Raw genomic sequence first — 21,638 nt, 5'->3', positions numbered from 1 at the left:
GAGACTTCCTGTGGACTTAGTTTCCCAGTGGCTGATGGACAAATAGCCTGTGACCTGCAGTTTGAACTACCTGATAATTTCCCTACTGGTGGGAAGTCTTTCAGGGTTGTTGTTGTAGTTGTTTGGCAGTGTTCAGAGAATTAACATGTAAGAAATAAAAGAGGTCACATTTACCTGGACAGGAGAGGCTGTGTGGAAGGATACTCTCTCCAGCCCCATGGTGACATGGGAGGGATCCAAAGCTTTCATCTTCTTCAGGGTCTGGCATGTTTCTCCAAGCATGTCCATTGCATTAGGGTGGCATTTCCAGTTCCTTGGGGAAGAAGGGAAGGGAGGAAACTCACATGATCAGGAAATGTGACTTGTTTTTGACAAGCGTTGTCCTTGAGAGTTGCCAGTGGAAAGTGTTTCCTAAAGGTGCCCTGTAGTTTAAGACAGGGGTAGACAATTGAAGAAGGTTTCTAAGGTGCATCACTCTACGAAACTTCAGGATGGTGTGAACCTCCAGTGCTGCTTTTCTGGCACCTACAGGCATATGGGAGGATCTTCTGCACTTGCAGAATGTACAAAGGCTTCAAAACTACATGGTAAGTAAGCTGCTAAATTGCAGGACTATCAGAAGTAAGCTCATGAACTACTGCAGTGGTAAGAAGGAGCACAGACAGGGGAGTACATACCACCTTGCTGCACTACTAAATCAAATGGCCTTAGAGCTTTCCTTACAGGTACTCCTTAGCTGTGAAGGCTTCAAACAAATAAAGAAACAGAAAGAAAATTTATAGCTACCAGGTTGCTGCCAGAATGGTTTGTTAGTTTGTTTGTTTTTCATTTTCAGTTTTAATCATCTGCTACCAATAAATTCCACTGCCCTTGTGGTAACTTCTCACATTTACACTGATATATTATGGGTGTTTTAAAACGGACAATAAAAATATTGCACTCACCAATTAAAGCAATTCATGTATTCAGCTAGGCACTGCCAGAAAGTGTTGTGGTTTCCTAATTGTTAGGTGCCTTGAGCAATATACCTGTTATAAATTCTTAATTGAACTTTGTATTATGGCTGGTGTGATTTGAAATATTCATAGCTATTTTATTTTGTTTGATTGTTTTCACTCCAGCTCTTCATTGAGAAGTGTATCAACTGGATCTTCAAGACCTTCCAAAGTGTGTTTGGTGTGTGGAGATGAGGCATCTGGATGTCATTATGGGGTGGTTACATGTGGCAGCTGTAAAGTTTTCTTCAAGAGAGCAGTGGAAGGTAAGAAAACACAACCCAAAAAATATCAAAACAAAAGACAAATCTATTCTTTTGGATTTTTAAAAATAAATAGATATAAACACATAGAAATTTTCCTATGTGTTTTCTGCTGTTGGTAAAATTCTATGTTGTTAATATGAACAAAAAAGGTGGAGATACTTTTACAGACTTTGTAAGCAACTTCTTCAAGTGGATAAAAGGTTTTTAATATCTGATAATAAGAGTTCATGGCATGCAAAGAGCATAAATACCATATAGATTTTTGGAAGTCTTTGTTGATGAGTAAATGTTCTTACAACCACAGATGAAGTAGGAGATAGCTACTTACTAATTTATCTTCATGAAAAAAACCCTAGAAGGAAAAAAATAGGTCTTAATATGGTGTCCAGCTTGTGCACTGAGTCGAGTGAGGCAGTGTGAGGTGTGATTAATTTCTTCTGTGATCATTAAATCTACTTCTGATGGCAATAAGGATTTAGCTCTCTGTTAAATAGACCTGGAGGGCTTGTGCGTCACTGGAGTCAAGACTTCATGTAATGTCTATCAATCTATTTATCTATCTATCATCAAAAGTGTCAATCTAATTGAAATTAACTTCCCAAAGTTGTAAGGACATGGAAAAGGTTTCCCCGTGATGAAAACATTATCTCTTACAGTTGTGCAGTAGCTGACCTTGATGTCCTCATTCCCCAACTTCTTCTTGAGAATTTAGTTGTTTGATATAGCACATGAACTGGAAAACCTTTGTTTTTTTGGCTGAGTGATTTCCTCCATGTACTTCCGCACCACACTGTGGATGGCTCTTCAGGCATCCATGTCGGAGCTGACCCCTGAATCATGAGAAGATATTTTTTGGTTGGGTGGTGATGATGGTGAAGCTTTCCATATACCTGTGCATGCTGTGTGAAGTAAGCACCTTCTGTTGTCTTTCTTCCTCCTTTCCTGCCTCCCAGGAAAGCTTCCTCCCCAGTCTTGAATCACTGTAATTTCAAGATACTATTTGTCCACGTTTACATCTCTTTTGCTGACCATTCCAACACAGCATGATGGATGTTCCCATCCAGATTTGCAGGAATTTATGAAACGTTACTAAGGAATCCCTTTAGGATTTAACAGAGCAGCAAAACTGTGTTTTCAAGCCTCAGAAGCCAGAATTATTAGGAAAGGATTACTCTCTGATCAGGCATAGAAAGACAGTTTTTAAATGTAATTAAAACTGATCAGTAATTACTGAAAGTTTGCAAGTTAAGCAAAAAAAATTAAAAAATTAAAGAGAAAGCTACCCTGTCATCCCTAAAAATTTGATGTGTTTTAAATTAGTTTAAAATACATTTTTAAGAGTCATTATAGTAAGATGCGTGTACCTACCAGTGGTATGTGAACACTGTCTAGACTTCTTGGTATGTACATGACTGAGCTCTTGATGCTACCAGTAGCATTGTTGCTAGGCAGACACTGAAATTTTGTCTTGGCTTGCACTTTTTTTATGTATTGTAGAGTGTTGGCCCCAAAAGGGCATAGCGAAAACATAACGCACATATTGGCTTCAAATATCCTGGCACAATCCACATAAATGAAAGTTTTTGTAGGTAGTTTTGTAACAAGAGGTTTCTTGTAGAGCCATCATAAATTTTTCAGTTGGGAATGGGACCAATAAAACACCCTTTCCTGAAGTTTCCTTTTTGAAATAATTGAAACAATGAAATATTTGTAGCACAGGGACACACACATTTCTTTCATGATCCACTAAACGGTCCTCAGTTGATGATGTCCCTTCTCTTTGCAAGGACTTTTAAAGGTCTCCTCCAACTCAGCCCCTCTATCAGTCTCTGAAGTGGGGAGACAATTTGGGTCAAAAAACATGGAAACAGAGAAAAGAGGGATTTTGAGAGAGAGAACTCTGCACATTACCCAGCTTTTTGTATCTCAGCTGGAATTGCTAACATTGTCAGCACACCATGAATAGCCATTGACTGCTAATTCCTTCAGGCTCCTCCGAAATCCTACAAAACCAGAGAGATTATAACAGAAAATAACAACTTTTGGAATTTAAACCCAAGAAACTAAGAAGAACAAAGATACTAAAGTTTACATTTCAAATTATAAATCTGGTAATTATATTCCCAGTTAATTGTATCTTGGAACTTTCAGGAAATGTCTAATGGATTTAGGAGAAGGAGAGCTGTAGACCAAAAAAAGTACTAAAATGGGTTTTTTGGTAAAATTCTGAAAGTCATTTCAGATGGCATTAAATCCAAGGCTGTAAATTATCCAAGTGCTAGTTTTAGTATCAAGTAGGCACAGACCTTTTGATGACTGACTTGATGAACAGGAGACTGGTATGAAGAAACATGATTTTGTCATTAACATAAATTTGATCTGCCTTGCAAACATTATATATCTTTAGACTGTAAAAGTGTTGGTAAATGGTGTCACTGCAAAAGTTAAGGTATATACATTTAGAATATATTTTTACATAGATTAATTTTATTCTATGGGGTTTTTTTCCTCAATTACAGATATGGCCCATCCTAAAGCAATTTGAACTTGAAGTTGTGATCAAAATAGAGTCATATGCTGAAAATATGCTGTACTGTGAGGGAACCTAAAGCACCTGGCCAGGCTTGTCTTCTCTTTTTTCACTGCTTAGAGAAAGCAGCTTTCTCTAAGGAGACTAACAGGCTTGAAGTCAGAAATCGTAGCTGTTCTTGCCTATCCTTTGCATTTTCAGTCTTCATTTGTTCAAGTTCCAGACAAGTATGAGGTAATCTCTCCTAAATCAAAATTTATATTGTTTCATAAGTTGCTAATCTTTTATTTTTCCGTTGGCTTGGAAGTAAGAAGAAAGAAAGGCATTTTTTCATCTCCATATGGTGCTAAAGACTACAGCAAAAATGACCATTTTCTTTAAGTTATTTTGCATATTTTCTTGGAGATTTTTGGCTACTTAAAATGGGAGCATTAAAAAATTATATTGGATCAGTTATAGGGAAGTTTGTCCTTTTTTTTCAAATACAAAGATGGGATTATTCAGTAAAGATCAGATTCTGCTCTTGATTTCTGTTCCAGAAGGTTAACTGTAAAGCTAGTTTTTCAATTTTAAGTTAAAAAAATAGATTTCTCTTCAGCTCTGAAGTAAAAGCACAGGCATAATAACAAGTTTCTAGGGTTGTGGGGGTTTTTTTCTCACCTGAACTTTTGCCAGTTTAGAGTGGAGGGATAATTTGGTTGGAGGAAACTTTTCAGTCTGATCTGATGCCTCCTGGGTGTTCAAACCTGCTGTGCCCTTAAGTAAGCAGCATAGACACAAAGAAATCCTACCTGTTTTTTCAGAAACAGGTGATTTTCCTATGAACTGTATGTGAGAGAACTTACCAAGGCTTTATAGGCCCTAGTGGAAGATAAACTAAAGCCTCTCTCTGTGTGCCTCCCTTGTTTTTTCCTTTTGTTTTCATTTCAGTTGAAGTGGAAAACTTATCAAGGTATGAGAAATGCTAACATACATTACTCTTGAATAATTTGCCTAATTAGCATAAATGCTATGGGTGAACAGGGGAGTTCACTGTATTGATCTTTTAAAAAAGCAATAATTTTTATGCAGTATGAAACTGAAATTGACACATAACAGGCATTTTGTGCACCATTTTGCGCACCATTTTGCAGCGGGTGCAGCCATGAATTTTGTAGGTCTGTATTACTATAATTAATTATACATACAGTTCTTCACTCTCCACTCTTCTGTTCATTCACTGTAATGGAGTCAGTGTTTTTCCATAACAGGCTGCAATTTTCCTTTTATCCACTTTCCTAAGGTCTGTGGCCTCTCTAAATTTGACATCACTCAGTATAGATGTCCATATGTTTTCATAGAAATTTTTATGTGGGATTTGAAGTTGACTCTGTTCCTGACCTGTTGCAAGAATCTGTTTTACAACCTATCAAACAGAAATATTAGGTGAAGAGCAAGCAGATGGGTGATCTGCTGAGGGCAAGTGAGCTGGTCAAATTCACGTAGCAGCTGCTACTCTTACTTGATATGCTATGGTTAATAGGTGTAAAATCAAATTTAAATAATTAAGTCGTTGTAGGTTTGAAGCTGCCACCAGCCTTCCACGCTTTCATAGATATATGAAAAGGACTTTTCCTGCATTTAGCTCTGGCGGGCAGTATTGCTCTGTGAAATGAAGCCTTCATTCCTTCTCCAGGGTGGCTTTAGCTACTAAGGGTGCGGACTTGAGGTTACTGGTAGGAGGAGGATGCTAAAATTTTGCAATGGGACCCCAAAACGGAGGGGAAAAAAAGAAACCCAAGCAACAAGAGTTGAGACATAAGAAAAAAAGGAAAGACTAAAGGATCTAACATATATTGCAACTGAATATTTTAAAGCTGGGAGACGTGAAACATGAGGAAAATCTTTCCTTGTGGCTCTTTGGAATACGTGGCCTGTGTGGAAAACACTGCCCAATGTTCAATAAGAAACGCTGGATGCATTCAGGTGAATGTGAAGTGGAACACCAGGGGACCAAGCATAATGTGGTAGCCATTTCAGAGAGGAGGCGAGAGATTTGGGAACCACCAAGGTGACTGAGTGCCTTGCTTTGAAAACAAGCACAGAATGAGTGGATTTAGCAGCTGCAGTGCCACAAAGAGCGTAAGTTGGTTAATAACTGTGAAAATGATACAAAAAATATTTTATATCAAGGAAGCTGAAAATCTGCATTCATTTCTTTCCAAAAGCATTAATAATTTCTTCCCTCCCCCAAGACTTCCCAACATTTGCAGTTTTTTTGAGGGTAGCTTATTTACTGTGTGAGCTGGTGTTGCTGTGGAGAGGGATAAATGAGTATGAGAATTTAAATACGGGCAGCTGTCTAGCCTTGAAAAATGCACGCACAGGGCTGCAACTATTCTTCTCCTGCACTCTGTCATTTGTCTTTTGTTCTTTGTTTTATGAATATTAATTTCTAGCCTACTTCATCTGTAAAATAATATGCTCAGTAGGTAATAGCCAGCCTGCAGAAGCACAGATACCCAGTAAATGGAACATGGGTGCAGTGGTAAGGTTGGTTTATCTTGGGCAGAAGCCTTCCATTGCCACAAATTCAAGCACCATACACACTTTTATGTGTTTACCTTCTACATCCTGTTAAGAGCAGGGAAATTTTGGCATTCATATGATGTGACAGGGAGCTCAGTTGCAGTAATTTGTTTTTGTTTTTTCTTTCTTAACACATCACAGGGTAGGATCCCAGCAGGTCAGACTCTTCCTAGAGAGGGGTGGCCCAGTCAGTGCATGTTGATTTAAAGTAGCCACAAATATTTGACTAACAAATGTTCCAGTGGCCATTAGTTTAATGTTTTCTTGAATATGTCAACTGCCTTTTCCTTAAAAAAGGAATGGATCTCTTTTCCTATAGGAAAGATAGGGTGCTTCCTGGGAAATTCATCTTCTAGGTAGTAGTTCCAAGTTGGCTGAGCCATTTGGGTAATGTAGTTGCACAAAATGGATGTGTAAAATTGAGATGCACCACGTACTTCAAGCTATCAGGGAAGTGTTCACACTGTTGTTGTACAAGTGATGCTGGGAATACTTATGTGGATTGTTGAGTATACTTCTGGTCACCAGCATGTTAAAGACAGCTTGATTCAGAGTCAGGTAAACACATGAGGAGAGCTTTAGAAATTATCTGGGAAATAAAAATTTATCTTACGTCAGGTGACTGAATGCTTTTAGCTTTTTTAGCTTACCCAAAAAGAATCTTGAGTTGGGACATGATTGCTGTCTATAAATATTTCAGTTGAGGAATAGACAACTGAGAGGGAGGAGATTTATTTTGAACTAAGAACTGTACTGAAATAAGAGTAAATGGGTAAAAATCCCATTAGTTAGTTTGCTATTTTGAGAGTGCTGTAAACCACCAAAAAAGAGGGACTTTTTTGGGGACACTTTCCTGAAAAGAGTAAGACAGATTTAAGTGCCTCCTTTGAAATTGCTCTTAAGAGAAGTAGCCAATGATATAATGTAGTTCTCTGTGATAATAAAGGATAAACCAGAGAGGTCTTTTTTGGTTAATGCTGTATCCTGGTGAGGCTGGAGACTTCAGCTGACTCTGAAAATGGAGGAAGTGTGAGTAATAGAGAGGGTGGACTAGCTAATACGTTTTTAGAATATTCCATTTGTAATGAAGGTGAATGACTAGATCTTCACAGGAGTACAGAACTTCAGTTTTTAGAAATGGATATAAAGTGTTTAGATCTTGAATAAGCCAGAATTGCTTTGTATTTGTGTTAGCCAATTAATGTTTGTCTCCTGCAATGACTTTTCTCGTTTTCAGTTCAAAAAATAGCTCAAGAGAGTGAAGTCCTTTTGAGAGGAGGGATACCCAGCTAAGGCTCTACTGGTACGCCCCCATCAGATCTGTATCTAACAGCATAAAACATATAAAATATCATAAAACATCCTTAATCAGATGCTTTAGCTCCATACAGCTATGGTAGTGCTTCTGAAGACATATTACTTTATAAAATGCTGTTCTCTGCCTGCCTTGGCAGCCTCTAGAGGCAATGTTATAATTTTCACTTTTAGGACCAAATAGCACTTCCCTTCTACAAGCCTTAAGTTCCTGAAAATTTTTCAAACCTGAAAAGGCTCTTCAAGTCTCAGGATAAGCAGTTAAAAGCCAAAAGGGGATAATCATGCAAGGGGCCTTCAGCATTCCAGTGTTAGAGATAAGAAATTTTGCAGTGTTGTGGCTGAAAGAAATTCTTAATAGATAAAACTGGAAAATAAATATATAAGGATAGAAACAAAGCATCTTTTTGTGCCTCCTAATCCCATTTTAAATAAGGGGATGGGAAAACAGTCTTCAGACAAAAAAAAAAAAAAAAAAAAAAAAAAAAAAAGAAAAAAGAGAAAATGTACATACAGATCTGTCTGTTGTAGACAGAGGGAACAAGGCATCTGCTAGCATCTCGGATATAAATAGTGGGAAAGGTAATGGCAAATCTCCCATTGCCTTAAATGAAGCCAGGATTTAATCCTTTTTTTGGAGCACAGTTTTAGGTTGTTGAAATTTGGGAGTGTCTCTGTAAGATTTGAAGTCTAGACTTTGACAGAGGCAGTTTTGTCATGTTTTTTAGAAACAATAATGGCCCACGTCAGCATTGAAGCCCACAGGTCTTATTGTTTAAGGGGACAAAATTTTGTTAGACCAGAAATATATTACCTATTTTTAACCTACAAAATTATTTTGTGCCATTTCTCACTGTTGATTTGCCAAAGCCAAGGCCATAAAATAGGGAACATGAGTTCCATTCCCACCTATTTCAAGAGTGATGATGATGATGTTTGGCTTCTGTATGTACCTTGTCTATGCTAAGAGCAAGTAGAAACAAGCAGTTTGGAGTTACTGCTCCTTGTTGGTTTCTTGTATTAGGTGCAGTGGTGGGTTTCAGGGGATTTGAGATGGTTGGTTTTTATATTGGGTAGTGGGGAAAAAAATCAAGTTTCCAAAGTCGTCACTAAGTATGAAAGTAATGAGCATTAGTGGCCTGTGTCTTTGTACATCTGCACTGCATGTAATGATTCCTAATTCAGCCTTAATAACACAGTCCCATACAGTTTTTTCCATTACACTTCTGCCTCGTTCATTGAAGAGATTGGATGGTGTTCAATTAATGAGCAGCTCTTCAATGTCTTATATTCTTTTCATTGCCCCATGTATGTTCCGGTGCCTTCACTGCTGATTACTATTCATCTCTTGCTCAGAATACATAATTACTGATTTCTTACAAAGCTTTTTTGTGGTGCTTTCACTAATATCTAAGTGCTTCACAAGCATTGTTTAATCTATGAGATGAGTGGTTATTACCCCTGTTTTACAGTTGAGGAGATAAGGCACAGGTTAAACTCAGACATATCCACTGATTTGGGATTCATGATTTATGATATATTGGACCTCAGGGTCCAAGTACTTGGCATTTTATAGCTCTTAGTATGTCCAGAGTGCAGTTTTCATTGATTTTACTTACATCTATGGTCACTTAAACCACTGCAAATCAGAGTCCGGATCACAAGTTGGATATTCAGGAAACAGGGAGGATAATTAGTATTTTTTCTTGCTTATTATTATAGAGCAAGCCCATGGCAAAGGAGATGCCAGTTCTTCAGGGCACCTACCTCATGCATTGACTTTCTCTCTTTTTCCTTTTTCTCTTTCTTCTTTAAATCTCTGTAATCCTTTGTGTACTTTGTTCTCAGTAGCATGTGAATGTGGACTTCAAGGACAAGAGTCCTTTTGACTTCAGTCCTGATTCATCCTAAATCACCATCCACATTGTCCCCAGGATAAGGGGGGGACAGGGGTGCAGAAGTAAGACATAATGTAGTGAGAGATAGAGTTAGATCAGAATTCAGGTTTTGAGGTGTTAGGGAGTCTAAGATGTCTTACCTGCTGAGCAGCAGCAGCCCAACCAAGGTTGCAGTCATGTGCAGGAAACATAAATAATGGTGGTGCTTGCTTGGAGCTCAATAGATGCCTAAACCATTTGACTGGAGTGAATTTGGAAAGGCTGTAATGTATCTTCTCTAGTACATGATGATACTTCCATTGTGGGAACTCCTCAGGGCAACCTGTTTGACCATCCTCTCCATTAAAAAAAAAAGAGTATTCTTGCTCTTCTTAAAGACTGAAGTGATACCTGCATCCTTCTGATCTTTCTAACAGATTTTTTTTTCCCTGATTTATTAAATCATAACTTTATAAAAGATCCATCTACCGATTTTCTTCAGTGGTAATGCCAGAGGACCAGTAATAAGGGCAAAAAGCTGTAATGGAATTACTGCTTTAGGCGGTAGGTTTTTCTGTTTAATGAAACTACTCAGTGCCTCCTGCCGGGAAAAGAATGTCTGAAGAAACTCAAAAGGGCTACATAAATGCCTCAGAAAATAAATGTGGAAAGGTTATGGTTTAGAAATTTATTCTAGAGATTCAGAACGTAGGTTGACAAGTCACAGGGTGAGAAAAATGACAAAATGGGAATAGTTTCTGCAATAGAAAGACAGATACATTTTAAAACACAATGTGATGTCCGTATTACAGAAAAAGAGTGTAATGGTGGTTTTGGAGAAAATTGTACTTCTTTAAAACTTTTGGACTGTTTTTGCAAGATGCCAACAAAAGGCATTGCCATTTGCATGTTACTGAATATTCTGGTAAATATTTTGAATATTTTTTTATTCTTGTAATTTAACATTTTGCACCTTTTCCAGAAAAGGTGTCATTCAGTATTAAGGCATTTGTCAGATTTTTACATCTCATTTCATTTGCCTTTAATTCTTCTTGATTCTTGCTGAAAACCATACCCAGAATAGTGACATTTTCCCTACTCATTTGCCATTCATGGTGTATTTGCATTCATTTTGGGCTACCAGGCAGAAGAACTAGAGCATATTTCCCTCATTTGTACCCTGCCTGTTTATTTTACTTCCTCTGGAAACCACTTTGTGCTCTCCAGGACAGAGGAGGATGGGACCCGATGTTTGGAACTCACTGTTGCAAAACCTGCTCCCTCATGTAGTAAAAAAAGCCAGATGTGATCCTGTGTGGTGGAAGGGGACAAATGGCAAACAATTCCCACGGCATCACAGCATCCAGGCTGATTCCAGAGCAGGGTGAGGGGTGGTGTTAAAAAAGGTAACATTGCTTTCCCAGGGAGGACCGAACAATCCTGTGTGTGGGAGCAGGGCTGGTAAACCGAGCTGGAAGGGTTTTGAACAGGAACAATCCAAACTGTGGTTTGAAGGTTTACAAACCTTTTGCATGCTCTGCAGAAGTTCTCTGATAAGTCTCTTCTTGATTAGGGTGGAACAGCTTTTTTAAATTTAAAGCTCATGCCTGTAGGGAAGAAGTGCAATAGTTCTGTACTTTCAAAGCTTGGGCATTTATGCAAGTTTCTTATAAGCATTTTAGGAATCTAACTATATCATTCCATGTCTGAAAGGACATTTTTTGTCTTGGCTGTTTAGCTGTAGATGAGTATTATTATATGTATTTCACAGACTCGTGCTCTGATTTTTTTTTCTAAGAATAATTATATATTTGGAGCTAAGCATTCAATTATTTATTCATCCATTTTACCACGTGGACTTAGCAAATGGACTTGTGTTAGCCTATACACCATATCATGCATGCAAATTCCACTCTTAACAATACTGCTTCAAATTATGTAAGCGATAGGTGCTAATTTTCTCTGATACAACAGAATGATAATGATGGACTATTGGGGAAAAAATAATAATAAGTACTTCTTAGGTTGTGTGCACTGGCATACTAAACTATTCATAAAATTAAAAAAGGAGAATGAAAAGACACTAACCTACTTTTAAAATGGTGCCTTTTACTTGCCATCTTTTTAGTGATAACAGGAAAAGAGTATTCCTACCATAGCACCATATTCCTGAAATTATCAGGTTGTACACTCATTTCTTTTGGGTGAGGGTGGTTGTTAATGGCTTCATATGCAAGGTGTAAACAGCCAGGCAGTTGAATTCTAGATGTTCAAGTGGTTTACAGAGCCCTGAGAACTACAAGTAGTATTTCATATTCCAGTTTCTGCACTGTCATCATGCAAGTAACTGTGTGCTGAATTTAGGGCATCAGGCAATCTGTCAAATACACTATATTTTAATACAACAACATTGCATACAGCTTTATAAAATAAATTATGGTGCTGGAAAATAGTGCAAGCACTTGGACACAGTGGTTTACACAGAGCTTCACCTTTTCTTGCTTCCCTTCTATTTCATGAAGGAATCCACTTCCATGTGAGAAATTTAGAAAGAATACCTAGCAATTATTCTTTGTAAATTATTAATTTCCATGTAGGAAGAAGAAATATGTCAAGGATGAGCTCTTTCACTGACTATTTAATAATAAAAGATCTTTCATGGAAAGCTTATGAAAAAATGAAGGACATAAAAGCACAAGCAAAACATATGTATTAGTACATGCTAAAAGCTCTGTAATGAGACAAAAGAGGGTTGAGCAGCAGAGGAGTTTTGAACAGCATTCGGGTAAATTTGCTTACTTGAGCATCCCTTTTTCCATTGAGTTAGAAAATATTCCAGAAATAGAAAACTGAAGGACATCATTTCAGCCCTTCCTACTGCCATTCTTATACTCTCTGTATTTTCTATTCCCATTCCACAAAGAAAGTGAGAAAGTCCTTGTTACTGTCACCATTCTTTGTGTCCTTGAAGCCTTCAATAACAAGCACACGATGGAGGAACACCTGTTTCCCACAAGGAATAAGGTGGGAAATGCTGTGTGTGCTTCTACAGCCCAAAGTGCCCACTCAGATTCCACAGGGAAAGGTGGATCTGAGGTATTGCCAGATTCTGCAAGTGGGGCTAATCCAAAATCCATATACAAGTGCAGTATGGAGATTATGCAATCCTTAATCCTATAAAAATCAGTATGCCTGGGATTTTCTTGGAGGCTTCACTTTGAATGAAGGTGTCAACTGAAAAAATGAGGGAAATCCTTAGAATTAAATTATTTCCATCCAGCTGTGGGACAAATGTAAGATTTCAGCTGGAATCAGAAACTAAGGTTTAGGCAGAGAGGGGAGAAGTGCCTCTGGCATCTAGCAAGGGGCACAGAGCAGGCCACAGCAAAAACAGTTCTCCTGTTCCAGACATGGAGGTCACGCCTTACAGTGGCACTTGCCAGTACTAATAAAGGAAGGTTAAATTTAAAGTGAGAGGAAGATACTTGTTCAAAAAAAAGCCCTGATGCTGAGGCCAGTCATTATTTGTCACAGACGGAGATGGTGTGTGCATGTTTAGCTTGTGTCCTTCTGCCGGGCTTTTACCATTTGCTCTCTGTGCTTCCTCAACTCTCTGAGTCTCACGGGAAAAGAGTTTACAAACAGCAAATTTGGGGATGTGAGGAATATGTGTGACAGCCCAGGCCTGAGGGACACAGGAGCCATGTGGCTGAGCCTGTGAAGGAGCAGAATAGCAAACCTGTCTAGAGGGGAGGGCAGTCAGAAAGGATTTCGGGGAGGGGTCTGAACAGGGCCACCTGCTGCAGTGCAGCAGCTATGCTGGAGCATGTTTTAGTAGGCTGCTGAAGGCAATCTGTTGCTTTTCTTTTATCCTTTACTCTGGGACTTTACCTCAGTTAATATGTACAGTGCAGGTATTATGTTTATTCACTATTTAGTCAAATTTATTGTAAGTATTCATTTTTATTAATCAGCCTGTCAGGGTTTGGGGTTTTTTTAGGGAGTTTTTAGGTGTTTTTTCCCTGTATGTAAACATAGTGTACCTTTTGTTTCCTGGGAACCCTTGACCTCAGCAGAAGCGTGGCTGCTCAGTGCTCGATTAACTGGGTTAATTCCATTTTGCACAACTATAACTAATGGCCATTTAAAACTGCCAGAAGCCCGCCGTGGGTTTCTCCTCGTGCCTGACCCTGTTGGGGAGCAGCACATTAATCAGCGCTCTCTGTCACGGTTTATTGCTTCATGATGAGGGTTAACTGACCGCTTCCTAGGAATAATGAAAAACAGAGGTCAGCAATCACTGGCTGAGCGGAGAGAGGAGCTCTTCCCACTCGTACTCCTACTCTTTCGTCCTCGGGCAGCGACAAATGCGTCTGCTCCACCACTTCAACATGAACACTTATCTTTAAAATTCATCTTAATTACACATCAATCCCTGTCACGTGCTTACCCAATTGAAACAATCAAAACCACTGAGCCAGTTACCTGATTAAAGTCAGTGTAATCATATTTGCGGGAAAACACTGTTCTCTTTGGCAGAGCCTGCTTCAGGAGGGTGTTCTTGCAGCCGCAGTGCAACGTGTGCATGCGGCACTGGAACTCCCCAGGCCAAAAGTTTTGATGATGGCTCAGTAATCTGTGTCCCTTCCAAGCACTGTAGTTTAATTTCTGCATGCAGATACAGCAACTGCCAGAGTAACCCTTACTTGCAGGTACTGATGGATGCTGGGGCACAAATTCACGCTGAAGGATATTTTGAGTTCTCTTTTTTTCCAGTCCGTAGTTTTACTGCTGGTTGTGGTTTGTGCAGGTATCACATACATGGAATATCAGGCCAGCTGCTGGGGTGAGTGGTCTTGCTGGCCAGTGGCACCCACGGCAATGTGTGCAGAAGTTGCCCAGTACTTGTGCAGGAGGTATTTGAGCAGGGAATATGTCCTGGGAGTGACAGCCCTCGTTTGTCTTTCTCCGTTCAGCTATGGGGTGTGCTTGCTCTGCCTCCCAGCCTGCACTGCAGGGCTGTAGGGTGTGAGATATGCTCCTCTGCTCAGTAGGTAGGATCTTGAAGCCCCATTTTTCCTCTTCCTACAAAGTTTTAGAAAACCAGAGAATGTAAATTACAAGCCAAGGGTTGTCATAATTTCCTAAGGTTTTTTGCCGGAGGGGGAGAGGTGAAATGGGATGTGTGTGGGACATCCATGCCTTGGGGCAGCACTCCTCGGTTACAGCAGCACAACAGAGCACTGTGAGGCCACCTAGGTGTCTGTTAGCATTAACCTGGGGGCCAAACAGGTTACTGGGGACAGGTTTTAGGAGACATTTTTACATTCATAGGTTTTTATGGCTGCCATTAGCTATTTTCCCTGTGCTTACAGAGGGCAGCAGAGGGTGGCATCGGGCTGTTTTGGGCTCACCCCCGAGATAAGACTCAGTAAGTCAAATCCCAGGGACAATGAAAGCTTGTAGGCAGAGCTGGGAGCTGTGAGTACCTGTTCAGTTGCCTCATATGGGGGCCTGTACCACAACCAGCTGCATTTCTGCCTCCTTGGAAAGCAGTCTCTTTTAAAAATGCTAAACAGTCAGAAAAATCAAGTTATGGGAGTGACAGGTCAGGCTCAGTGCATGAATAGACAGTTATTTTTTGCCTTACTCTTTGCTTGCCTTTGCTTTTGCAACCTGTACCTCATTGCTTTTTCCTCCAAGCTGTTCCCTTGCTGCATCTTGAGAGTGTGATGGGGATTTTCTGCACGTAGTCCCTGTGCCAAAGCATTGCCTGGCACATGGAGGATGGCTGGAGCACAAGCTCAGCTCAGACCCTCTGCCCTGGTCCATGCTCTTTGCAGAAGGGAGCTTTGGAGGTTGGCAGCCAACCTCCACCAAAACCTTTGCAAATCACATCACGTACAAACTGCAACTTTTCAGTATTTTATACTGTGATCCGTTATAATTTTAAGTGATAATGTATGAGATGGCAAAAGACACATCTGTGGTATCAGAGCAGTGATGCTTCAAAGGGTCTGCCTCAAAGTGTGAAGGCTCTTGAGCTTCTCAAATATGTCTGTGAAAAATGTAACATGGGAGAAAACCAACATGTTCCTCCCTACCCTTATTCACAAACTCACTTTGCACTAAGCTCCGTGCTTCTAGCTGATACATTCCTACTCTTGCAAAATAATATTCAGCCTCAGGCTGACACACAGTATGGAAAATTTCAGCCCTAACTGCTAATGTGTGGTAAAGTTATAAGCAATAGAAAATGAGGTCTTAAAATGAGAAGTGTCAGGCAACCATAACCATATGTAGACCTACCATATTCACTGATGATAATTTGGTTTTTGACAGATTTCAACCAATTTGCAGATTCATTTTGACATATACTATACAGAGAAAGGAGGGGAAGAAGTCCCTGGAGTAGGACTCTCAGGCTTATAAGTATGACTTTGTAAGTAGTCAAAGCAGTGATCAACCACACAGTCATTCTACCTTCTGCCAAACCTTTAAAACTGTACTGCAGAACGTCCATTAAAAAAAAAAAAAAATTCATAAGGTAAAATCAAGACACCAATGCACTGAAGCTGAGACCTGTTGACTTCATGCTGTTCTTTTTTCATTCCATGAGTCTAAATGTAGTTTGCAGAAAAATGTTGTGTTAATAAAAATATTGCAAAAGTTGTAGCTTAAAGCTTGTGTTGCTTGCATAAACAAAAGCCTCAGCTAGAATGCTATTCAGGTATGCATAGCCAGCATAGTTTTTGTAACAAATGCTGACTTTCCAGTAAACACTGCAGACTTCTATTTTGTCTCTCGTTTATGGACTAAGGATCTGTCCAGGGTATTTTTCCGAGCACAACTATTAACTTTGCTTATTTGGAGCATCAAGAAGTGGTTTTAAGCCCAAGCCAGGTGAAGGGGTTTCAGGTGGAGGTGTGGGGGCACAGGGTTACCTTTACGTTAACATATCTAGGTGGCCCCACCTGCTGGTACAGGGACTTGGGAATCCTGTCTGCCCAAATATGGCTGTTGGCCTGGAATGTTGCTTGGAGATTATATAGCAAGCTGCATCCCAGCAGGCTTGTTTGCAGGCTGCCTGCAACCGGACTTTGCTGGTTTTTTGGCTAGTTTTTTGGTGCTTGGTAGCTTTGAGAGTTTTTTTCCCAGATCACATGCAAAACCTGTGTGAGTGATAATCACCCATTCCCTGGATCAGGCTCTGGCAGTCTCTACATGACTTTTAAAGTGTCTTTCAGCAGAGCCCTGCTGACAGCTCAACAGTTATATAAAATGCTGCCTTCCTAAAAATCACTTCACAGCAATGTCAGTGTGTGAGAAGCTAAGCTAATCCAGTTACTTTCCTGCTGGGATATAATTTGTCATTTTGCAGAGCCGTTCCACCTGGCTTACACAGTCTGGGGTAAAAATGTTTGCTTAGTTGTGTCTCTTTACCTGGATGGGATCACTTGGTGCTATATACGTTTGTGACAAAGACCTGTAGGGATAAAACTGCTTTTCTTGAACAGGTCTGTTGTTTTATGGATGGTAAACTTGAGATGTGAATAACTCTTTTCATTATCAGCAGTAAAATGTGAAATTTCAAGCACTGCAATCTCCATCTTTTATGGTAGCTCGTTTAGTCATAATTAATTCCTGGGACGATTTTGATAGCATGTAGCCTAAATTTTTTTCCTTTCCTTGATCTTATTCTCTTCATCAGGTCAAAAATCTTTGTCTACTCAGTATTCTTAAGACTAAGCACATGCTTAGGTGCCCAAGGCAAAAGGGCTAAAGACACGTGACTGGAGACTTGAACTAGGCTGTTATCATTTCCCATCTCTAATTATCAGAGAAGTTACAGGCAGGTAAAGGACTGCTTTAAATTTTCTTGGTAAATAAGTCCCTCTGGCTTCTAATAATTTCCGTTCCACTTCTCTGGACTTCCTCCAGTTTGTTTATATCTTCCAGTAATGAAGTGCCTGAACTGCATACAATATTCCAGGTGTGGCTGTGAAAGAAATGCACAAAGAGAGCACTGCTGTGCCAGCCTGTCCTACTGTGTAATGCTTCTACAGAACAAGCCAGGGGTCTCACTGGTATTTGATTCTCCTCTGACACATTGCTTCTTATATCCAGATTATTCTCATATTCCTAGGTCTCTTTCAACGGTGATGCTTTCCAAATTTTGCTTTGGTACTGTGCCTTGTTAACTCTTTATTTTGGATTTCTCCCTTCGTACGTGCAGTAGCATTTTTTCCAACTGCAGTTTTGCGGCTTGTTTCTTATTTTTGCTTCCAATTTCACTACACCCTTTTGTATTATTTTTCTGTCCATATTTGTTCTGGTTACTCCTCCTCTTTTCTTCCTACTTCAATGATGTCCCTCTGACACTTCACAGGATATCTTCACAGTGTGATAAACTCTGAATTTGGCAGTTACTTATCCTCAGTAGGAATTTGCTGTAGAAATACTTAATGATAGAATGCTTAATGATAGAATTGGTATAGGATTTTTTCATCATGTACATCTTGCCAGATTGTAACAATGAACTGGATTTTAGATTTCCTGCTCACTGTATAAACAGCCTTTTCAGGTGAGGAGTAGAGGGAGAGAGGGGTTAGTGGATAAGAAATGTAGTGGATAAAATGAACTGGGCATTGTGTATCAGTGAATAAATAAAATGCATTTTATGCATGAGTGCATCTCCCAGTGGTGTTTCCACTTTAAGGTCATTCTTGACCTGCTGGGTTGCTCAGCATCTTCAGGGACCATTACCTTGGAACTGTGAGGGGTAAGGATGCTCCTGGAGGCAGGAGGAGTGTGCTGTGCCCAGGAGGGAGCTGGCAACCAACACTCTGTTTTTCTGCAAAGGAACAGTGGATTTCTTACATTGATGGCCTTATTTCCCCTTTTACTCAGCGTAGACATCTGAACTTGGGTAAATGGAGTTTCCCTGATTGCATCAGCACTAATATAGAGAGGTCTTCTGCCTGTACCAGCTTCTCCAGGTTTGCAGGGGCTGTAATAGAGAGCAAGTTAGGCTCTGATTATCTTTTTGTAGGTCTCTACTCCCTTTCAAAAATCAGTTCACTTCCACACTTTGTCTTATCTACTTCAGCTTAGGTCTTCTGGTTAACTAAAAGTCCGTCTGTCTCTTTGAAAGCCCCTCAAAAACCAGCTACCACCAATCTTCCCACATAACTTTTTAATTATTTCTGCATGTGAGTTTTGGCTGTTCTCCAACATTGAAATCATTATGCTGTTTCAGAGTGTAAATAAGTGGGACTGGATTAATAAATCGTATGAAACATGGTGCCACACTTCATTATAATCCACTTATCAAAGTGGAAAAACCTTTCAGTACATAAAGTGCATCTGCTTTTAATTTTCATTTTGATCTTTTCTTTGTGTGTTTTCAGACACAAGTGCACATTTTCAGGGAGGCTTTTAATGCTGGTGCCTGGCAGTTTCAGAGTTACTTCTGAGGATGGCAAAACAGGCTACCAATTTGGGATGTATAAGGAGAAGCATAGGATTGCATTATTCTCTCATAATTATAAACTGAGGTGCAATGCATCACAAAGAAATCTGGCATAACCAGAGGGCAGATTCAATTTTTTTTATGTTAGTGACCTTTTTAAAATTTCTATTTTATTAATGCAGATTTTGTCATTTTTAGTTACAAAGCGTATTTCAGACAAGAGGATTTTGCCTTTAGTGACTCTCATTTTCCCATGATAAAATAATTGCTTTTGATGCCAGTAGTGAAACTCACCTTTTCCAGAGTGCAAAAACACATCATGAGCCACATGGAACTGCAGTTAAGCTCCTACCATGGCTTTACACTGGGGGACCATCACCCTCATAGTCCCTTTCCTTCCCTGACCCCTTCTGCAAGCCTCAGCTCCAGCAGCTGCTCCTGAGGGGACTGGACTCTGTCCCTGCCTCATTACTATCACTTTAATGAGCAAATTGCTGTATTTCATGAAGATTAGTTCAAAGTATTTTCATGCTGTTGATACATGTCTTGTAAGCAATGACATTGCATTTCACATCAGTTTGTATTAAATAGCTACTTGCAGGAAACTAAAATGAATTCAATCTGCTTAGTACTACCGGAATTCTAATTATGAAAAATGAAGTCTAAAAAAATAAAAAACCTGTCTCCAGACCTGCCCCTTGTGAAGTTAAATGGGAATAGACTGCGGGCTTTCTGATTTTGTTCTTTTTAAATTAGTTGAATGCAAAGGGTGAGTTGAATACCAGGGAGGAGCAGTGACCTTAAACCACGGGGGAATTCTGGATATAAATTATATATTAATTCATCTTTAGTTTTCACTGAGCAAAAAAATTTTGAAATAACAATTACAGCAATTAGGCAAAACACTCTTTGAAAGTAATTATATTTATGCCTGAGTTATTATGTACTCGTGTACCAAGATAATATTCTATTGTCTTATGTCTCCTTTTTCATTTTTGTTCTCAGTGACCACCATCATTGGGGCTGAAATTTGACACATTCGGTATTACCTGAATATCCATTCCCTTGTAGCAAAACGAAAGTCTGATCCCTCCAAGATGTCACTCTGGCATATGAATTATGTGTCTGAGAAGTTCTGTGTGCTTTAAAGGATGTCTGGCTTGTTTGCTTTTGACTCCCAGTGGCAACTTTATATGTGTTGAAAATGTCAGATGCAGAGCAAGTCATCTGTGGCTTTAGTTGTTTAAGACCTAGGATGATTCCAGTGTGAAAGGTTGCCCTTTCATGTATTTCTATGGCAAGGCAAATTGCAATTCCTATGGAAAAAGTGCAGAAATGAGGGTATGGATCCAGTGCCCAGTGTGGTGGCTGTCACCATAGCAGATTTATTTATCTCTCTTTTTATCTCTTAGAGCTCATTCTTGTGCTACAGTTGAGGTGTCAGACCCAGCATGCCTGGGTGAGGGGGACTATTGGGGTTTTACTTGTGAGATGACCTCCAGTAAAATTTGGGGTGATTAGGCAAAGCTTTGGTTCATCAGTGTTTCTGCTGCTGTGTGATGCTTTGCTCAGCCTCTTGAGGTTGAATGAGTAAGCAAAGGGTGAAAAGTTTGTTTTCAGGTCCTGTTCAGAGGTTTTTGGAGCAAGGGTTGGAGGGGACTGAGACCTGTGGCTCAGCAACCTAGAAATTCTACACCTGCTTTGGGGAATGGTACTTGGAAAGAGCTGCTCATCCAATTAAAGATGGAAATAGTGACTGTAATTGGTGTTTTGCTACTGAGTTTATGCTTTTTGTTGTACGTTGTGATAGTATTTTAACAGTAAACATAACGTGAAATTTCATTATAATTTTCAGATCTTTCTTCACATTTATCTGGGTGACAGAGCTGAGGTTCCTGATAAAAATAAAGAAATGGAGAGAGAAAAAGAAGAAAATAAATAGTGAGACAAGTACATAGTTCAAAGGGTAAAACAGACTCCTTCTCAAAAAGTCAGCAAACAAATGCAGAGAATTTTGAAGTTCACTTTGGTGGGTATCTGATATTACTTTAGTCAACATTTCTGTGCTTGGGCTCTCAAGAGACTGTGCTAAAAGGCTCTCTTGTGATGGTATTGCTTGCAGCCTTTAAAAGAAAATTATTAATGACCAGGGTTCTACTGGAAAATATTTGTCAACGTATGTGCTGCCAATATTTTAAATTGTTGTTATAATACATAATAATATTCATTATTATAAATGTAGCATATTTCCAGGCTGAGCTGTAGTAAACTGTACATGAAAAATGCAAGAGAAAAATATGCTTTGAAGATAATGTGTCATTCACACAGAATAAAATTTGTGATCTGCTGAGCATGCTAAATGCAAGAACACAGCAGACTTGAACATCAAAATGTTTGCAAAAACCAAAGGGCAGCTAGTTTTAAAAACAGAAAAATTAACAGAACGTTTTCACTGAGATCAAGAGTTGGGGAAAGTTTAACTTTGTGAAACAAACAGCCTGTTTTTCTATAATATCTTTTATAAGTAGCATGCATCTTATTGAAGGAGTCAGCCTAGAATTGCAGATTTTAAAATGGAGGTGCACACAGAATTAATGCTGTGCATCTTAATTTTTC

At 39.3% G+C, this 21,638-nt stretch overlaps 1 protein-coding gene across 8 annotated transcripts in view; it reads left to right on the top strand.

Moving 5' to 3' along the window:
- Positions 1-21,638, top strand: part of NR3C2 (nuclear receptor subfamily 3 group C member 2) — a 189,402-nt gene that overhangs the window by 108,389 nt on the left and 59,375 nt on the right. For 7 of the 8 annotated variants that reach the window (XM_030270212.4, XM_072927785.1, XM_072927787.1 and 4 more), the window contains 1 exon segment: positions 1,122-1,261. In XM_030270212.4, the coding sequence (XP_030126072.2) occupies positions 1,122-1,261 (140 nt within the window). 8 annotated transcript variants of the gene reach the window in all.

This window comes from Taeniopygia guttata, chromosome 4 (assembly GCF_048771995.1).
Source record: "Taeniopygia guttata chromosome 4, bTaeGut7.mat, whole genome shotgun sequence".
Lineage (NCBI taxonomy): Eukaryota > Metazoa > Chordata > Aves > Passeriformes > Estrildidae > Taeniopygia > Taeniopygia guttata.
This window is presented reverse-complemented; position numbering and strand designations above follow the sequence as displayed.